A 17,792-nucleotide genomic window follows, 5' to 3' on the forward strand; every position below is an offset into this window, starting at 1 on the left:
CCCATCACTGCCCCAGTCACGGATGTTGAATTCCCTGCTCCGCCGGGACCTTGCCGTCATCCGCTATCGCCTTTTTTCCCCACGAATTGCTTTATAATAGGACAATAACTCTGCGTGCACATCATAAAACATCTCTTCCCGGGATTTATACCCTAGATGTCAGCGCAAAGGTGATTTCGCAGCAGCAGTGCATCTCCTTTCTCTCCTAACCCAGCTCTTGGCATCCGAAAACTGCCTTTGTTTATACCTTTCCAAGGCTGTGACAATAAGTGTGAGGCCATCCAGAGGTTAGTGTGACACCGCGTAAGGAAAAGCCTTTGCTTTTGTTTTCAGATTCCTCTGAAGGTTGGGTTTTTTTTATCTACAACAAATAGCCATAAATTGTGCTGGTCCTCCCCGTGCCCAGGGCTGCCTGGCTGCAGCGCAAGCCTGGTGGATGCAATAGCAGGATGAAATGCTGCTTCAGCTGATGCTCAGCCTCTTCATCATATCATATTTAGTTACAGGAAAGCATGCCCTGCAAGGTTTGGAGGGTTTAATTAATTGGGAGCTGGACTTTGCTCGCCCTGGCTGTTTTCAGGAGGTTTTTCACGATGCCAAAAGCAAGTGTTGCATGCTTTCTCCACAAGAATGCTATGGTTTTTTCTCCTAAACGTTAATTTCCTCCAAATTTAAAGTTGCCAAAATTCTGGTCAGGGTCCCAAAAAAAACTGATGTTGAGTGTGAATTTTAAATTCTTCTCTTTTAACCCTTCCTGGAAGCACTTTTGGGGGGCTTACCTGTAAGTCTGGGGCCTAGAGCATGCAACCCCCCCCAGAAAGCATCAGCTCACCCGTTGCCATTAGCTGGAGCCCAGCAATTTCATGGCCTTGGCATCTAAAATTTGCTTTATCCTGTAGATGCTAAGAGGAGTGATGAGCTGCCCCAAGGGTAAGTTTGGTGATGTTCACTCAACCAAAAAAAGAGACTTTTTACAGCGTGGATAGAAAATATAAGGTGAAATAATGGACTTTAATATTTTCATTTTCCATGGTAATTTATTAGTTTCTAGAAGCCGAAGAAATACAATTATTTTCTTCCCGAAGTCGGGCGTTACCAAATTCACTGATTTCTAGCCTTCTGCAAAGTTATTTTATTTCTGTGTTTGCTTTTAGACAAATGTTTCCTACCAGTCTTGTCTTCACAGCTGTTTTAAATATCCATTTGCTTGTGCGTCTGCCTCTCTGTAGAATACGCTAAATGGCTCTAAATGGCTCTCGCTGTTTTCCAAACACTGTTTCAGGCTCTGGAAATATATATCCCGCGGCCTTATAAAAATAGTTCTAATCAACCACCCAAATTGCTGGGTTATTTCATGGGCCAAATTAGTTTTGCAGGTGACACCACTAGTTAGGGGGAATGACGGTGCCTCTGGGGGGGACATCTCTGGAAGTTGATGTGTTTGAAAAGCGGAGCAAACCTCCTCAGTGGGAGCTGGCAGCACCTGAGGTCACCTTCTCTATCCCCTCATCCCTGCCCTTTGTGTCCTTTACCTTCAGCAGAGACCCCAATGTCAACAGTTTCTGCTGCAGTGATGCTGGATCTGTTTTCTTTGGGTAGGCTCCTGGGAGCTGTGCTGGAGTAAATCTTCTCCACACCTCGAATGCTGTGTTCAGTTTTGGGCCCCTCACTACAAGAAAGACATTGAGAATCTGGAGTGTGTCCAAAGAAGAGCAACAAAGCTGGTGAAGGGTCTACAGCACAAGTCTTATGAGGAGCAGCTGAGGAAACTGGGGCTGTTTAGCCTGGAGAAAAGGAGCCTGAGGGGAGACCTTATCGCTCTCTCCAACCACCTGAAAAAAGGCCGTAGCGAGGTGGGGGTTAGTCTCTTTTCCCAAGTGAAAAATGATAGGACAAGGGGAAGTGGCCTCAAGTTGCGTCAGGAGAGGTTTAGATTGGGTATTAGGAAAAATTTCCTCACCAAAAGGGTTATCAAGCACTGGAGCAGGTTTATCCAGGGAATTGGTTGAGTCCCTGTCCCTGGAAGTATTTAAAAGATGTGTAGACATGGTACTTAGGGGCATGGTTTAGTGGTGGACTTGGCAGTGTTAGGTTTAAGGTTCGAGTCGATGATCTTAAGGTTCTTTTCCAACCTAAATGGTTCTGTGATTCTCCTTTGGAGGTGGGTGTATGAACCAGGGCAGAGAGGAGCCATGAGGACAGCAAATGAGGGGAAAATGTCCATTTTTCTCAAAATGTTTCCATAGTGCTGCAGCACGAGCAGTTCTTGCAACCCTCAAGCTTTCCCTTTGCTGTCTGCTGGGGCGAGGATGTTCCTGTGGTTGAAGACCCATGACAAGTAAATGATGGGAAGCACAAAACCGCATCTTGGTGCACCCAACCTTCCCTAATCCTCATCTCCAGCTGTGTTCCTTGTACCATCTAAGTTGCATTCCCCTCTGCAAAGGTTTTATTTTATTTTATATTTGTTCTCCATGTGCCGCCCTATTGAGGGGGATGCTGTCTGGTGACTTTCTTGTTTACCCCGAGTACCTTTAGGAACTTCATGTAACCTCTAAACTATGCTCCTTACCTTCTCAGCCCCTGCACCTAATGAAGAGTAAAGAGGTCCATAATTAGGAAAGCAGCATGTTTCAAGCCTTGCAAGCAGAAAAAGGCCATTTATCCAGCAAAGCAGTAGCAGAGGCAGCGCTGGAGCTGCATGGTCCCCGCTCCAAGCTGGACCACCCGCAGGTACAGCAGCCATCCTCCTGCATCCCACAGGTGTTTCAATCCTTGAAGCAAGCAAGCCCAATCTTTTTGTTTCCTATGTAAAAAAAAAAAAAAAAAAAAAAAAAAAAAGAAAAACGAAGCCTTGCATGTTTCATGTTAATTTTGCCATGCAGACAGGTCTTAAGCAGAGTGATTAAAAAAAAAAAAAAAAAAAGAAAAAAAAAAAAGAAGTAGTTCCAGGTCTGAGCCTGCCTCCTGCAAAGCCAGGCAAGGGCACTGCAGTGTGTTTTCTGTTTACAGTAGAGCTTAAAGAAATAAGCATCAGTTACATAGGGGGAAAAATGAGAACACAGTCAAATTGGACCCCAGGGCAAGGCTCGCTGAGAACAATAGATCTGCTAAACAAAACCACCGAGGATAAGGAGGAAGTTATCATGAAAAGCAGGGGATATATTAATTTAGTTTTGAGTGTTTAAAAAAAAAAAAAAAGAGGAAGGTATTTCAAGCACTTGAACTTGAGCATATCTATTCCGCCACCCAGACGCTCTCCTCTTGAACGGCCGAGTGACCCCTGCGGCAGGAATCACCGCCGCCAGCGCGGATGCTGAGCTCTCCCTTTCCTTACGTGTCAGCTGGGAGATGAAGAGGCGGCTGCTTCTGCCTCCCGTCACGCGTGTGTCTCGAAAATAAATGGGAGGACGGCGATGGGCTGCAGTGCTTTGCGTGATGAGGGCAGCCAGAGTTTAGGAGGCCATGGCCTGAGGAAGGTTTCCTGCTGGGTGAAGGGATCACCGGACCCGTTACTGCGCCTTGTTGCTCCTTTCTTTCTGCTTTTCCTTGGGTCTTTTGAGCACAAAGCCCTGCAAGCCCTCTACAGGTTGTCTCTGCTCACTCTTGCGGGAGCTGTCACCGAGCCCATGCACAACTCATTGCATGCACAGGAGGAGAGGACAGCACACAAGCTGCTCTATTTCCCTCCTATTCCCTCAAATTCTCCGTGTTCTGTCCGTGCCAGTGCACGTCAGGCTGGTTCCTGGCGGCTCCCAGCATTTCCATCGCTCCCCCTGCCCGAGGACGACGGGAGGAAGCGCGCTGATAATGCTCATTAAATTTATAGCCGCGTTGCGCTGTAATGTTTAATCAAGGTTACGTGACTGTGTGCTGCCGCGCAGGGTACAAGTTCAATGCAAGGTGAATCTTGTCTGAGATAATCTGAAAGTTCATTCGGAGGTGAAGGCAGCGGCAGCTTCTCATAGACTGGCTGGGGTTAGCGAGAGGTCACCTCTTTTTATTTTTTTTAATCCCCTTTTTTAATGTGTAAACAGAAGAAAAATACAACTTTGCAGAGGACTTGGCGTCAGCTGAGCAACAGGAAAAATAATCATGGCATGCTGGCCTTGCAGTGGGGTTTGGTACCCAGCGAGTGCCCAGCAGCAGGGCTTGGGGATGGTGATGCCAGTGCCTTTAGGGACAGTGAGAGTGATTTAATTCAAATATGATGGCTTTCTTGTACTGTGGAAAAGAGGAACCCTAATCGCTGAGCTCAGAAAGACGAGGCTGGCTCACCTATCCGTGCTTCCCCCTGCCAGAGGCACCCCCCCCCCTCCCGATAGGGAAAACACCACACTGTGCCCCTCACTGGGGTATCAAGTCCTGGCTGCACCAAGAGGGGCTGTATTTATCTGAAAACATGGCTCAGTTCTCTTCTGGGTAGACTCTGATCACCCCGTGGGTACCTAGATTTGCTGCTGGACTGCCAGTGGATGGGGAGTGTTAACCTCTCCCAGCCCAAAACCTTTCTGGCTGCGAATACCTGCTCTGTTGATTAATCAGGAACATTTTTCCCTAGAAAGGTGTAATTTAAAGTGATTTTTTTCCCCTCTAATACTGTAGGACTGATTATGGAGATGGTTTGTATCCAGGCTTATTTGGAGGATCACTGCTTTTCCCCCCTCTCAACCCACTTTCCTGTTTAGGGTGGGGTTTTTTTGGGTTTTTTTCTGCTCTTGTTAACTCTTCTCCTTCCTTACTAAAGCATCCTGGCCTGCAGCTGAGATATTAGGATTTTCCATGTTATTTCGTAATGTTTGCTTCAGAGCTGCTGATTTTGAAGTGTGGGTTGGGCAGGGCAGGTCAGATAAATGCACGGGGCTCTATGCACTTGGACTATAGCAGTAGAAGAGGTATTCTGTATACAAGGGGTACCTGCACGCATGGTGCCATCATATCCCAACCACGGAGTAAGGGGTCTTTTACCATTAGCAAACTCAGCTTCTCCTCCCCATAATAGCTTCAAAAATGCTTCTAGGATCAACTGTCTACAAGCTGAGTGCTTTCCAAGCGTTACATCCCAAATTTGGCCCCTGTACCCTCAGATGCTGACCCCTAGCATTTAGCCAGGCTCCATCCTTGCCAGGTAGAGCAATGGAAGCATCTCCCAGCCATGCCCGCTGAAGGTCTGAACTGGAGAGGCTACCAGGGGGATGCTACTAAAGGAGATACCTTTGCTTCAGGAATGAATCCCCCTTTGTGATGGTTAAATGGAAACGCAAAGTGTTATTCAATAGCAGTCCCTGGAGCATGGTCTTCCGAGGTTCTTTCATTTCTTTTGGCCGCTGCCCAAGTCTCTTTGTCTTACGCAGATTGTAGGATCTGGAGGGTAGAAATACTGTCGTCTTCTCTGGGCGGAAAGCACCTTGCAAACTTGTGAACCTGCGTGGATAATTTGATGAGTCTAAATAATTATTTTTTATGAGTGCAAATTGGCTGCTAAATCCAGCAAGGCAGAGTTTCCTTTCATTCTTTTGGCTATTCATAAAGTCCCCCATCTGGGCAGTTATTGCTAGAACCAACTGATTTTATTCTGAAACATTGAAATCCCAGTGTTTTTGTACCAATCAATTTTCAGGCCATGGTGGGGTTTTTTTAAGTAGCATTGCACAGTGCTTTGCAATGGTAGGAGAAACTTGGGATTTCCCTAGAATTCAGTTTAGCCTTCCCTGCGGGCAAGTCTCCAGTGAATGACTAAAGCCATGATCTTGCACCATCAAAGTCAGGAGGAGCATGAACAAAGCTGGTAGGGACTTTCCAACCATCTTCAAGATTGTCACCGTAACACTACATGCTAATCCTCAGCATCCCCACCCTTTGCTCTTGGGCTACTTTGCATCACTTCTCTTGAAGCCTGACAACCTTTTGTGGCTCCTTCATGTGGTTTCTTGTCGCAGGCTGGGAGGAGAAGGTGGATTCCTCAAAACCATATTTAACCCAAAAGGGAGTTTTTTTGCCATAAGTGCAGAAGTGACCTACAATCAGAAACACAACATTTTTTGGGTAAAATAGTGTTTATTAAGATTTTAATGAGACCCCGGGAATAAATATCTTCTGAATTGGTAGAAAAGTCAACCTGTGTAATTACAGCATTACTTCAAAGAAGGTGGAAAGCCAGAGGTTTTCCTCCTAATAAACGAAGAACATTTGCAGATGGAAAACCAGAATAATTTTCTGTGCATACAGTGCAGGCAAAAAGCTTTCTGGAGACATTCCCCTGGAAATGCAATGTAAGAAATACAAAAACCTATAAGCAGGCAATAATATGAATCTGACAATAATCCAGACTGGACAGATTAGGACTTTGTTGGTCTCAAACCTTTCTGTGTTACATACTGGCCCATCTGCCATAAATCTTTCTAGATTCTTCTCATGTTTTTTCCAGGAACTGTTTCACTTTTGCAGATATAAGTAAACAGGAGGGGGGGGAGGGAAAGAGGATGAAATTGCTACTTTAATGTTCAAAATCAATCCAGTTAAAATATGAGATGAGGAAGTTGGAATCAATTCTCCTTCCTCCAGCATGAGCACTTATGAGGAAGGACAGCCCCAGGTGGGACATTTGCCCAGGAGACATGGAGGGGTCACTTGAGCATAGAGTTATTGTGCATTACAGAGAGGTCAAAGCAGGCTAGATAGCACTCTGATCTACAGTAACTCCTAGAAGTCCATCTCTCTCTTGCTGGCAGGTCTGGTAAGCTCACCTTCCATGAGCTCCATGTGCATTGATCCCTTGGCTTGTGCATCGCTTTGGCTGGTGCAACATCAGGTTGCTGCAGGTGCTATCCACCCCTTCATGCAAGGTACACTCAATACATAGAGAAAATCTTAGTTTCCAGTGAAATGGGTGACAAATCTGCTCCTGATTTCATTTAGGCCATGATTTTACCCTCTGTGTCTTTCACAAGTAAACGAACAAACATCATGTTCCAATTCCTGGTGCCTTTTCTTCTTAGTAATACTATTGTCCAAACCCACGTCTCCCCATGGGTTAGAGTATTTCTTTCTCTTTCAGTATTACTTTCCCACGAGGCATAATTGAAACCTCACCAAGATAAATTATTTTGAATGTACTTGTCTGTGGCTGCTGATGTTGGAAACTCTTTGGGCTTTTGTGCTGCATAACAGTTACCCGCTGGCTGGCGGTAGGGGCTGCTCAACCAGTGGTGGGGATGGGTTGTGGGCAAGCTTAGGCTGGTCAAGCTGGGAGTTGGCACTGGTTGGGATTCAGTAGTTTCTTGTGCTTTTATGGAGGTACACAGCAGGGCCAGGTCTTACCTGGGTGTTTTCTGGTCCCACTGGAATTGTCTTGTCCCTTTGTACAGGCGCGTTTGGGTGGGATAATGGTAAGATCAAAGTTCTGCCTTCCTCTGAGCCTCTTGTTGTCACCTTTATCAAAGGAGCGGTGATGTTAAATCAGTGAAATGAGCTATTTATAGACAAGATCTTGGTAGGTTTGTAAGCTAATGATGTGATCTCTTGCAAACTGAAGCATGGCTGGTTTGTAGAAGGTGTCAGGTCAAAGGCTGGCTGGTCATTCTGTGTGCTGCCTACAACAAAAACTGAGGAAGAGGAGCATCTAACTTAGAGGTTATAAGGATAAGGAGGGATATTAGAGCTTTGTAGAGTTGGGTTTAGCTTGATTCTGAAAATATTCCCTCTTCCTGCCCTCAGAAAGCAAGAGCAGTTGCTCATGAACATGACCATAGCAGATTTCAGGGCAGGAGTGCTGCCTCCATCTGGGAAACCCCCAAACCCAACTTAATTAAAACTTCTCTGCATCCTGGCATCCAGGGGATGTAAAGCTCATCATGAAAGCCTGACTGTAACCCTGTCCCTTCAGTGTTGATCTGAACCTCCACCAAAACCCACCACAAGGAGGATCTCATGCACCCTCTGTTGGCATCACCTAGACCTAGGCCAGGCTCCTCCAGACACCTGGCTGTCTCCTGCTTTGAGAAGCAGCAAGTTAACTCTAATTCCCTTAGTTCGGTTGGATGTGAGAAATCTGCGATAATTGTGTTTAAATTTGTTGAAACAGGTTGCAAGATTTGCCAGTTAATGGTCCTGAGTTGTCTTTCCCTTTTCATCCTTCAGTGTGTGTGTGAGCGTGCTGATGGTGTTTCTTTGGGGGTTTTTTAATAGCAGTTGGTGCTTTGCAGAAGGCATGTCAGGCAGTAACACCTCACAGCCTGGCTATGGTCAGCTCCAACGTGTCAGGTCCCTGAGCACCATGGAAAGTCAACAACTCCCAGCAGAGAAGGGTCTGTCTCCTGCTGTGGTTGGAGGAAAAAAGAATTAAAAGGGTAATTAACAGCCGCAGGGACACAAGTATTCCTTAATTTGGCCTTTTATCAAAGGGAAGGCTTAGTTCTTTATGGGATGTTTCTCACCAGCCCTTGCAACATCTCATTCCTAGTGGATCTGCTGATACTGTAATGGTGTTGACAGAGGAAAGTCCTTTTCAAGCCATCTTGATGCTCTCTTTTGTCACTGCATGTAAATACCGTGGTGGGTAAGAGGGGAAGGAATGTTTGTTTCTGGGATAGAATCACAGAACTATAGAACAGCCCATGTTAGAAGGGAACTTGAAAGATCATCTGGACCAGCCTTTTGTGGGAAAGGAAGCCTAGATGAGATGATCTGGCACCCTGTCCTGACGAGAGTTCCCCTGAGCATTCACCTCTCCAGGAAATGACCTAGACCTTGAAATAAAGTGAGTTAGTCTTCAGGGTGGGGTTGTTTCTGCTTTCACCATTCAGTTACTGCATAGCCATGAGGCCCCTGTGCCAGATTGCATTTGGTGAGGGCTCTTTTATAAATACTGATAATTCATGTGTGATTTCAGTTCTGCAAAGTTGGGGTATTAAAAAGCAAAAGGGTTGGGGCGCAAGGAAAGACACTGACACAAGTGTAGGTGATGATGGCTCTTTTGACTTTAACAGAACCAAGACACGTGCTTCTTATGCAACCGAATCCCTTCAGCAGGGACTGAAAAAAGTAAAAGGTTTGCTTGCTGGGGGGCAGAAAGATGTGGTTTCCATTTCTGGCTGGACTGCAGGCTGTTCTCGTGTCTTGGAGCAGCTTGGGGTTTGGACAATTGCTCTGCACTTTTAATTTGAACAAGTTCTGCTTCCTTGTCCAGTGGACATAACATAGTGTCTGGTGTCACGGCAGTTCTGACCTGGAAGCTCTTCCTTTTGCTAACATGGGATCATCACACTCCTCTAGTAGACTTGTCTGTAAGCCTAGAATGTTTGGTGTGTCTCAAGTTTCCTTCAGGTCAAAGAGTTTGGGTGCAGATCCCTGTTCGTGGGTGCTCAGAGTGTCACTGCATCAGTTCAGAAGATGGAAAAGAGAAAAAAAGAAGAGCCAAACTTTGCATGAAGTGGGAAATTAAGGAATTTTCATCTGTCCTTGCCCTTCATCTCTTAGGCTTGAGGAAGGGAGGAGAGGTCCTTGGGGCCTAGAGGATCCCTTGTCTAGAGTTATCCCTGCAACATCATCCTGACTTCTCTGGCATAGAACAAGGGGCTTTTATGTGGGTTTATTTTCATCTTAGAAAACATGTGTCTCTCTTTCCCGCCATCTTCTTTATTGCTGGCCACCATGCATCACCTCCCAGGCTGGTACTGAGCTCACCATGATGCTGTGCAAACGCTGGTGCTTTCTTCGATCTTGTTCCAGAGGCGCTGGAAGAGCTTGCAAACTGTGTTTTGAATCAGTTTGGATTCACATTACATTATTTCTGGCTTGGCTGAAAGAATTTTATCCAGATTTATATCATTTCATGTCAGACAGAACACACTGTCCCACTTTGCTTTGCATTTGGAGGGAGAAGCTTGCAAAGTCACTGTGATGTCCCCATTCCTTTGCCACCAGCATGCAATTAAGTTGTAACCATCTTTTCCCTGTACCTGATGTGAGAGCTGTAAAAACATGCCTTTGCTTTGAAAAAAAATAACATTTATTAAGAGTTTGAGATGGTGATAGTAGAAGAGGAATGAAAAGAAAGTGTTTTTTGAGGTGGGACTCAAGGAAATATGGAGAAAGCGCTTCTTGGCCCCTGCCAACGGGAGCCTGGGGCAGGGCTGGGAACTGGTTGCCAGTTTAATTCTTTCTTTCCAGGGTTGCCCTCTCTTGAATCGCCATTTGAGTAAGAGCTCATATATGTGTATAAAAACTATTTATTTTTTTCAGTACCTTTCTTTTGGAGGCATACTCAAGCCATTCTCCATTTCTTCATTTTTATAAGTATATACGTGAACCTCTCCCCGCTCTTGCAGCAGAGATGCTTTTGGTGCCCCAGGAAGCTGCAAGTTGACAGCCTGCTCCGTGCACGCAGCACGTCTGCAGTGCTCTCGGCTTATTCCACTTTCATATCATCACGGTAAAAGCTCCTCTTTTCTTCCTGCCCCCCCTCCCCTTCTTTTCCTTTCCCCCCAGTGTATGTGCTGTCGGGTTTGATTTATAGCCTTGAAAAGGAGACTCTAGTTTGAAGAATTAATGGTATTTGCATATTTTATTTGGAATCTCCCCTGGCAGGCCCGCCGCGGCCCAGCTCCGATGTGCAGGCGGGGTTTTCCTTTCCTTTCTTTTTTTTTTTTTTTTTTTTTTCCGCTTCTAAAAGTGAGAGCTGAGATGCTGGCTTTGGTACCGCCCAGCCTACTAGAGACTGTAGCCCCTCGGATTCCTCGGGACTTGTCCTTCGTCTTGGCCTCCGGGATTCTCCTTCTCTCTCTCTTTCTTCTTTTCTCCTGGGGGGGGTTTTTCCTTTCTTTTTTTTTTTTTTTTTTTTTTTTCAGCCGTTCAGATTTAGCAGCAGAGGTGAAAAGTTTAAACAGTAAAACCAATAAAACCACATTTATGTGACAGATAAATCGTTTCGAGACAGCTTGCCCTGAGCCATCAGGCTTCCTCCTGCAAGACCTCTCCGCAGCGGAGCTCGACCCGCGGCAGAGCCCTGCAAGCGCTGGCCGTGCCCCGCGCCGAGCGGCACCCGGGGGCCAAAGGTGCCGGCCCCGGCTATCCTCGGACCCGCCTGGCCGGCAAGATGGATGTGGGCAAACAGTTGTAAAATACACAGGCCATCCGTCACTGTCTGAGCCGGCCGGGGGGGAGTCTGGCTCTCCCAGCCCTCGGGGAAGGTCCAGCCCATGGTGGGAGCGCATTTAGGATGAGGTTTATTTAAAATCGTAGAATCATTTAGGTTGGAAAAGACCCTTAAGATCATCGACTCCAACCTTAAGCCTAACACTGCCAACTCCACCACTGAATTATATCCTTAAATGCTGCATCTTTTAAATACCTCCAGGGATGGTGACTCAGCCACTTCCCTGGGCAGTCTGTTCCAGTGCTTGATAACCCTTTTGGTGAAGAAATTTTTCCTAATACCCAATCTAAACCTCCCCTGACGCAACTTGAGGCCATTTCGCCCTTGTCCTATCATTTTTCACTTGGGAAAAGAGACTAACCCCCACCTTGCTACAGCCTTTTTTCAGGTGGTTGGAGAGAGTGATAAGGTCTCCTCTCAGCCTCCTTTTCTCCAGACTAATCAGCCCCAGTTTCTTCAGCTGCTCCTCATAAGACTTGTGCTGTAGACCCTTCACCAGCTTTGTTGCTCTTCTTTGGACACACTCCAGATTCTCAATGTCTTTCTTGTAGTGAGGGGCCCAAAACTGAACACAGTATTCGAGGTGTGACCTCACCAGTGCTGAGTACAGGGGGAGATCCCTTCCCTCGTCCTGCTGGCCACACCATTTCTCATACAAGCCAGGATGCTATTGGCCTTCTTGGCCACCTGGGCACACTGCCAGCTCATATTCAGCTGGCTGTCGACCAACACCCCAGGGGCATTGGGGTTTCTCTCAGATGTGCCTGTTGTACTCATGTAGCAATGCACGCAGCTGGAGCTACCTTAATGGTGTGATGGATGAGAGTAAAAATCATAAAATGGTTTGGGTTGGAAGGCACCCTCAAAGATCATCTAGTTCAACATCCCCTGCAATAGTCAAGGACAGCTATCACTTGATCATTGTTGCTCAAAGCCCCATCCAGCCTGACCTTGAATACTTCCTGTGATGGGGCATCTCCAACTTCTCTGGGCAACCTGGTGCAGTGTCTCACCACCCTCATAGTAAAACATGTCTTCCTTATGTCCAGTCTAAATTGACCCGCTTTCAGTTTAAAACTATTGCCCCTAGGGATGACTAGATGGCCATCCATCTGACTTTTGCTTAAAAATCACCCCATGCTGGATTAGCCACACTTTTTCAGGGACATGCAGGGGAAGTTTCTCCAAGCCCTTTCTTTACCCGTCCTCTGAGCTCCTGCATGGCTCCCCGAGCCTCTGCTGTCTCCCTAAGCCTCCTGTTTATAACGCCTCCCAATGCTTTTCATTTTGTGTTCTCCTAACCCACTTCTAATCATCACCTTTTTATTTTGGCTCTCTTTTTGTTCCTTTCTCCTGGGGCCTTATTTCCACTCCCCGTGAACGGCTACCTGACCCCTGGATGGTCCAGCCATGCACTTTCTATGGCAATAACTCGTGCTGCTTTGTTCGTTGTTTGCCAGAGGCACGTTCAGCCCCCCCAGGGCCACTGGCAAGAGGACTTTGGTGTGTTGGGGGGGATCCGATTTAGCCTGTACAACCGTGCAGCTTCCCACAGCAGCCAGCAAACCCGATAGAAGAGATTTGGCCCCGCTGTGCTGTATGAAAGGAGCCTGTGAAATCATATTTAAGGTTGTCTCTTGAAGGTGCCCTTTGGAAAAAACTCCTGCCGATGATGTTCAACTCGGGTTTGTAGTTAACACAATGGGCCTGCCGTACAAAAGCGCGCAGGACCGCGGGCTGGAAAAGCCCTCTTAGGTCCCAGCTAATCCGTCCCCCCCGCCAGCCCGGGGGATTGTTCCCAACAGCTTGTTTTCTTTGCCCTGACCTACATAGTCAAAAAGAATCTTGTTGCACATTTTTGTTTTGTACCTTGAGGTCTCAGAGGAGCCAAATCCCCTTCTTGGCGGGGCGGGATGTGTTGTTAAACAGTGCTGGAGTCTCCAGGAAAACCATGGAGACGCGGGGACAAAGAGCCCTCTATGGTCCTTGCTTGGCCGCAGGATGGTCCTTCTTCTCTGGGCTTCAGTGGTGGCCGCCGGGACGTGCAGACGCAGGCGATGAAGACGTCCGTGCACTTGGCAGCCTGTCCTGCAATAGAGCGGTCACAGCAGCTCTCCAAGGCACAAGATTGGAGGGGAAAACACAGCCGCTCTTAATTAACCTGTTTTAGATGATGGATATGAAGGCTGCACGTCCTGCATCCTCAGCTGTGCTCTCCTGGGTGGGTGGAGAGGCAAGTCCTCTTAGGATTGAGGAGGTCCTCGTGTGGAAAAGACATGGGAGCTCCTATTTGGGGTTTTAAGAAAAATAAGGGTGCAAAAGGTGGGGTGGATGAGGGCATTTAGGATGCCTGGGCTGTAGTTTGCTCCTTCTTCACCCTAATTAGCTGGGAGCAATGGGGCACTGAGGGGGTCCTTTGCAGAAGTGAAGGGCTTCAGGTGTGAATTTTGGGTATCGGGAGCAGGAACTGTCACGGATACCTGAATTAATCTGCTTTTTCCCTCCCCTGCTGCTGGGGTCAGCAGTGGTTTCTCTGACAAACAGTTGGAAAGCACCTGGGACTCCCAGTCTTCTCCGGTTGTTTTGTTCACCTAAGAAAAACCCCTGAGCTCCTGCAGGGGTCACACACCTCACTGGGAAGCTCTTGCTGTTAGAGACACTTACAAAGGCCTTGGAAGATGTAGAGATGAAGCAAGCATAATAAGAAGAACTTGTGGCATGGTTCAGACAAAGCCTGGGAGTTATTTGGGAACGGAAAATATTTGTGGTGACTTTGACCCCAAAAGTGTCCTCCTGCTGTAGCTGAGAGCATCAGGGCACTGGGGTTCTTTTCTACCTACCTCCTCAGGCTGTCTCAGTCTTCATATCCCCTGTACTGCTACTTCACCCCAAAAATAGAGATAAAGTGGCAGGAGTGTAGTATGGATAAATGAATATAGTCATGCATAAAATAGCATTAAATATTAATAAATTAATAATTTAATATGAATGAATAAATAATTAACTATTAGCAGAATAATCTTAAATAAATTAATAAAGACCACAAACCATTTTTTGTGGTAAATGCAACCTGCCCAGGATCTTTGCCAGCTTTCAGATAAACCACCTGCTCTCTTGACAGCTTTTTCAAATCTTCTATTTCCGTTTGTTTTTTCTTTCCGGTGGCTGCTGCAGCTCTTAGATCTGTTCATCCAGTGGGACTGGTCAACGTATTTGGCTGATTACGGGCAACCCACGTGCAAGTATCTTCGCGTGAACCCGACGACAGCCCTCATCCTGCTGGAAAAGTGAGTGCGGGTCCGGACACCCAGGGTAGATTTCCCCCCCATTTCACTTTGGGCAAGCACGTGTTTTAGTAGCTCATTCCATCACATACAGCGCTCGGACAGAGCAGCCTGGGGAGCAGGAAGCTGCTTATGGTCCGGTGAGCAAAGATTTCACCCCCGGGTGGACAGTGGTAGCTTGGATAGAAAAATACTATTTTATCCTGTTAACTGGATCCCAGGTTTTGTATCGAAATGCATTGACTTGGCTGAGGGTCTGTCTTTTTGCTTCACTCTTAAGCAGAATTTTCATTGTCTTACAACAGACTTCCACTATAAAGGTGTATCTCAAGCCCACACAAGTATTTAAAATCTGCTAGCCTGCAGGCACATGTATCTCCCTTCTGTTGGATCCATGGAGGAGATCAAGGGCTAAAAGCCCAGCTATGGGACAGGGACAGCGTCTTTAGGTGCCTGTGTGCTACAAGGCTTGCTCTTAGTGAGGACATGCTCTTTGATAAGGTTGAGTCTGAGCCTCTCCAAAGCCTGTAGTTTATATGCTTTGCGCAGCTTCCGTCCAAGCCCTGGGGCTGGCTGGGACATGCCAGGCAAGCGCCATGTGGACTCTGCAAGGCTTTGGGATCCCACACAAAGCATAGTGAGGAACCTTGTTTTAGTCCTACAATCCAGCAGTAAGGAGGGAAAGCCCATGAATTTGCTGCAGACCCTAAGAGTGGGATTTGCTTTGCTTGTAACCCTTCTAGCACGTGGGAGAGAAGTGCCACTAGTCACCCATTCTGCCTGTGGTAGGAGGTGGCCCGGGTGACCCTTTCTCTGGTAGACCTCCAGGCTCTCACCTTGAGGATCAGCCGCACTCCTGCCCCTTTACTGCCATCAGAGGAGGAGCTGACTAGTTTAGAGTTGGGGCTAAACATTTAGAAGACTGACCTTGATGTACTGCTGAGCTTTGGAGTTGCAATCTGTGGTCCACGTAAGTGCAGAGGAGAATAGCTAATTTCACAGCAACTCATGACATCCAAATGTTATCAGTACAGTACACAGGGACTAAACTTAGGTAGTTGCTGTGTGTAAAGCACTTTTATACATTATAGCATTGCTTTTGTCTACATATTTATATGTACTTTGTAATAGCTTATGCTACCCACAAAGTATTCGCAACCAAACATCTGTGATGCAAAAGTGTGAGGTACATTCAGAGCTACCAATAAAATGGTAAAATAAAGAGCTATCAAAAAGCTGAGAGCCTGGACATGAAGCAGCTGGAGGAACCAGGGGACTGGGGGCAGGCAGTGATCTGGGATCTGACAGCAGGAGGGCAGCTCCATTTTCCTCAGCTGGTACTTGAGCGCACAGCGTCCGTGCTCAGTGGTGGTATTAAAAAGCCACAAGTCCCAGCTTGGCCTGCCAGCCTTCTCCCTAAAAAGGATCTCATTTGAAGAGCAATCTTCACATATCCAGCTTGCTTTCCAGAGGCAGCCCAGGTGGAGTCATCAGGTCGGCACTTGCATCTTGCACATCCTCATGCCATGGCATTGCCTGCATGGCATTGCCTGAGTGTCATCATGAGCGTGGCATTGCCTGCATGCTCCAGTGGGCTCTGCCCTATCCCCACTCAGGCTTCAGGCCCTTTGGGGAGTCTCTGTGTGCCATCCACCAGCTCCAGCTCCCCTGAGACTCTGCACTGACCTGGCCATAGCTTCAGGCATGTCCACTCCCCTCTGCACTCCAAGCCCACCTCCCCATCCCTCTCCGTAGGCAGCCAAGCTTTGCCGACAAAGCGACGTGAAATTCTGATCCTCTGGTTCGTTTTGTAACCTGTTTTCATCATTATCTCTTTTCCTAATCACACATCTCTCATAGGATATCACGAGTGTAAGTATGCTGCTTGCTTGGGCTTTTACCCTCACCTTGCAGTGACTTTATTGTTTAATTTAAATGGAGCACTAAATGATCTAAATGCAAGCTGTCTTTGAAACGGTTCCCTACGGTAACTTTATCGTCTCAAATGCACTAATTAGAGCTAAAAGAGGAGCTTTTACTCTGTTGCTTTTTTTTCTTATAGATTAATTTAAACAAAGCTTGGCTCTGTTGAAGGTGGTGTTTGTTGACAGGGGTGGGGACAGTGCTGAGCTCTCTCTTTCCCTTCCTCTTACTTTTAATTCTTGCTCTAACACACAGGGACCACATTACAAAACCAGGGTTGGTTGTCCCAGGGCTCTGCAGGCACATGCTTCAAGGAATAAAAGTATCGATCCTCCAAAGAGCTTCTGAGCCACTCAAAAGCATTTCTTCCTTCTTCCAAAGTTGATATTCTTGGTGTATAGATGCACCACTTGACCAGGGACTATGTGGTTCCTATAGCCAAATGCTAGCAAAGGAACAGGACGGCATTCAGCATCGCCTGAGTGCCTTTGACCACATTGTGTCAGCTCAGTGTCCGTCTGCAGGGCTCTGATGGCAGGACCAGAGCCAGCGTGGTCTCCTCGAACAGATCTGCAAGCTCAGCCTCTCCCAAGGATGTAGCTGTTCCCGATGCTGCCTGGTCCCTGGTACAGCACAGCCCAAATTCTGCAGGATTTTGTGTCCTGTAGGAAACTTAATTCATTAATAATACTTAATAATACAGTTTCCTGTAGGAAACTTAATTCATTAATAATACTTAATAGCTTAGTGCCTCTGCCTTCACGTGATGTCTGGAGGTACCAGCAGTGTCCCTCCCAGGCACTCGTCCCCAGTTAAACAGATCCACCTGCGTGATGTGTAGGTGGATCCCATGTTGTGGGATCAGTACTATGACTGTAATGCTTTTTCATCCCAATCCAGTAGCTTTATCCATGCAACTCTTTTCTAATTGTTCAAACACATGCAAAGGTTTTCTTGCATACAACATGCCTTACTTCAAAAACAGTTCATGGACCTGAAGGAGGTCCCACAGGATTGGAGATGGCTCTGAAGATGCCCAGGATGGGCAGGCTCTTAGGGCAGAGGATGCTCTGCTATAAATTCCCCATGTGTTCCCTGGAGGTAACTGCAGCAGACAGTGATGGATTGTGACGGGTACAGTGCTGGGTGGAGGTTTCTGACGGTACAGGTTTACTTTCATCACCTCTGATGGCCCTACATAGCCTGTGAAATAGAAACAGAGCTCTCAGCCCTCTTGGTAAAGTGCTTTGAGACCTGCTGGAGCCATACAGGGCTGCTGGAGGTGTCCCATGGGAGGATGGTTATTTTCAAAATTCATGATACTGGGACACCTCTGACTTGTGCGACTCAAAAACACCACTTCCCGTCGGTGCGATCGCTCCCTGGTTCTTGCGGTGGAGCAGCTGGCAACCTGCTTTAGTTAAAAAAAA

The 17,792-nt window shown here is 46.9% G+C and overlaps 1 protein-coding gene across 10 annotated transcripts in view; it reads left to right on the top strand.

Moving 5' to 3' along the window:
* EXOC6B (exocyst complex component 6B) overlaps positions 1-17,792 on the top strand; it is a 311,137-nt gene that overhangs the window by 286,173 nt on the left and 7,172 nt on the right. For 7 of the 10 annotated variants that reach the window (XR_001411259.1, XM_014936006.1, XM_014936008.1 and 4 more), the window contains 2 exons: positions 14,330-14,442; positions 16,300-16,311. Coding sequence is in view for 9 of the 10 variants with exons in the window: in XM_014936006.1 (XP_014791492.1) it covers positions 14,330-14,442; positions 16,300-16,311 (125 nt within the window). In the remaining variant the exon portion in view is untranslated. The remainder of the gene's footprint in view (positions 1-14,329; positions 14,443-16,299; positions 16,312-17,792) is intronic. The other 3 variants (XM_014936007.1, XM_014936009.1, XM_014936014.1) reach the window with 1 other exon arrangement.

Source organism: Calidris pugnax, unplaced genomic scaffold, assembly GCF_001431845.1.
Source record: "Calidris pugnax isolate Ruff unplaced genomic scaffold, ASM143184v1 scaffold14, whole genome shotgun sequence".
In the NCBI taxonomy this organism is placed as follows: Eukaryota; Metazoa; Chordata; class Aves; order Charadriiformes; family Scolopacidae; genus Calidris; species Calidris pugnax.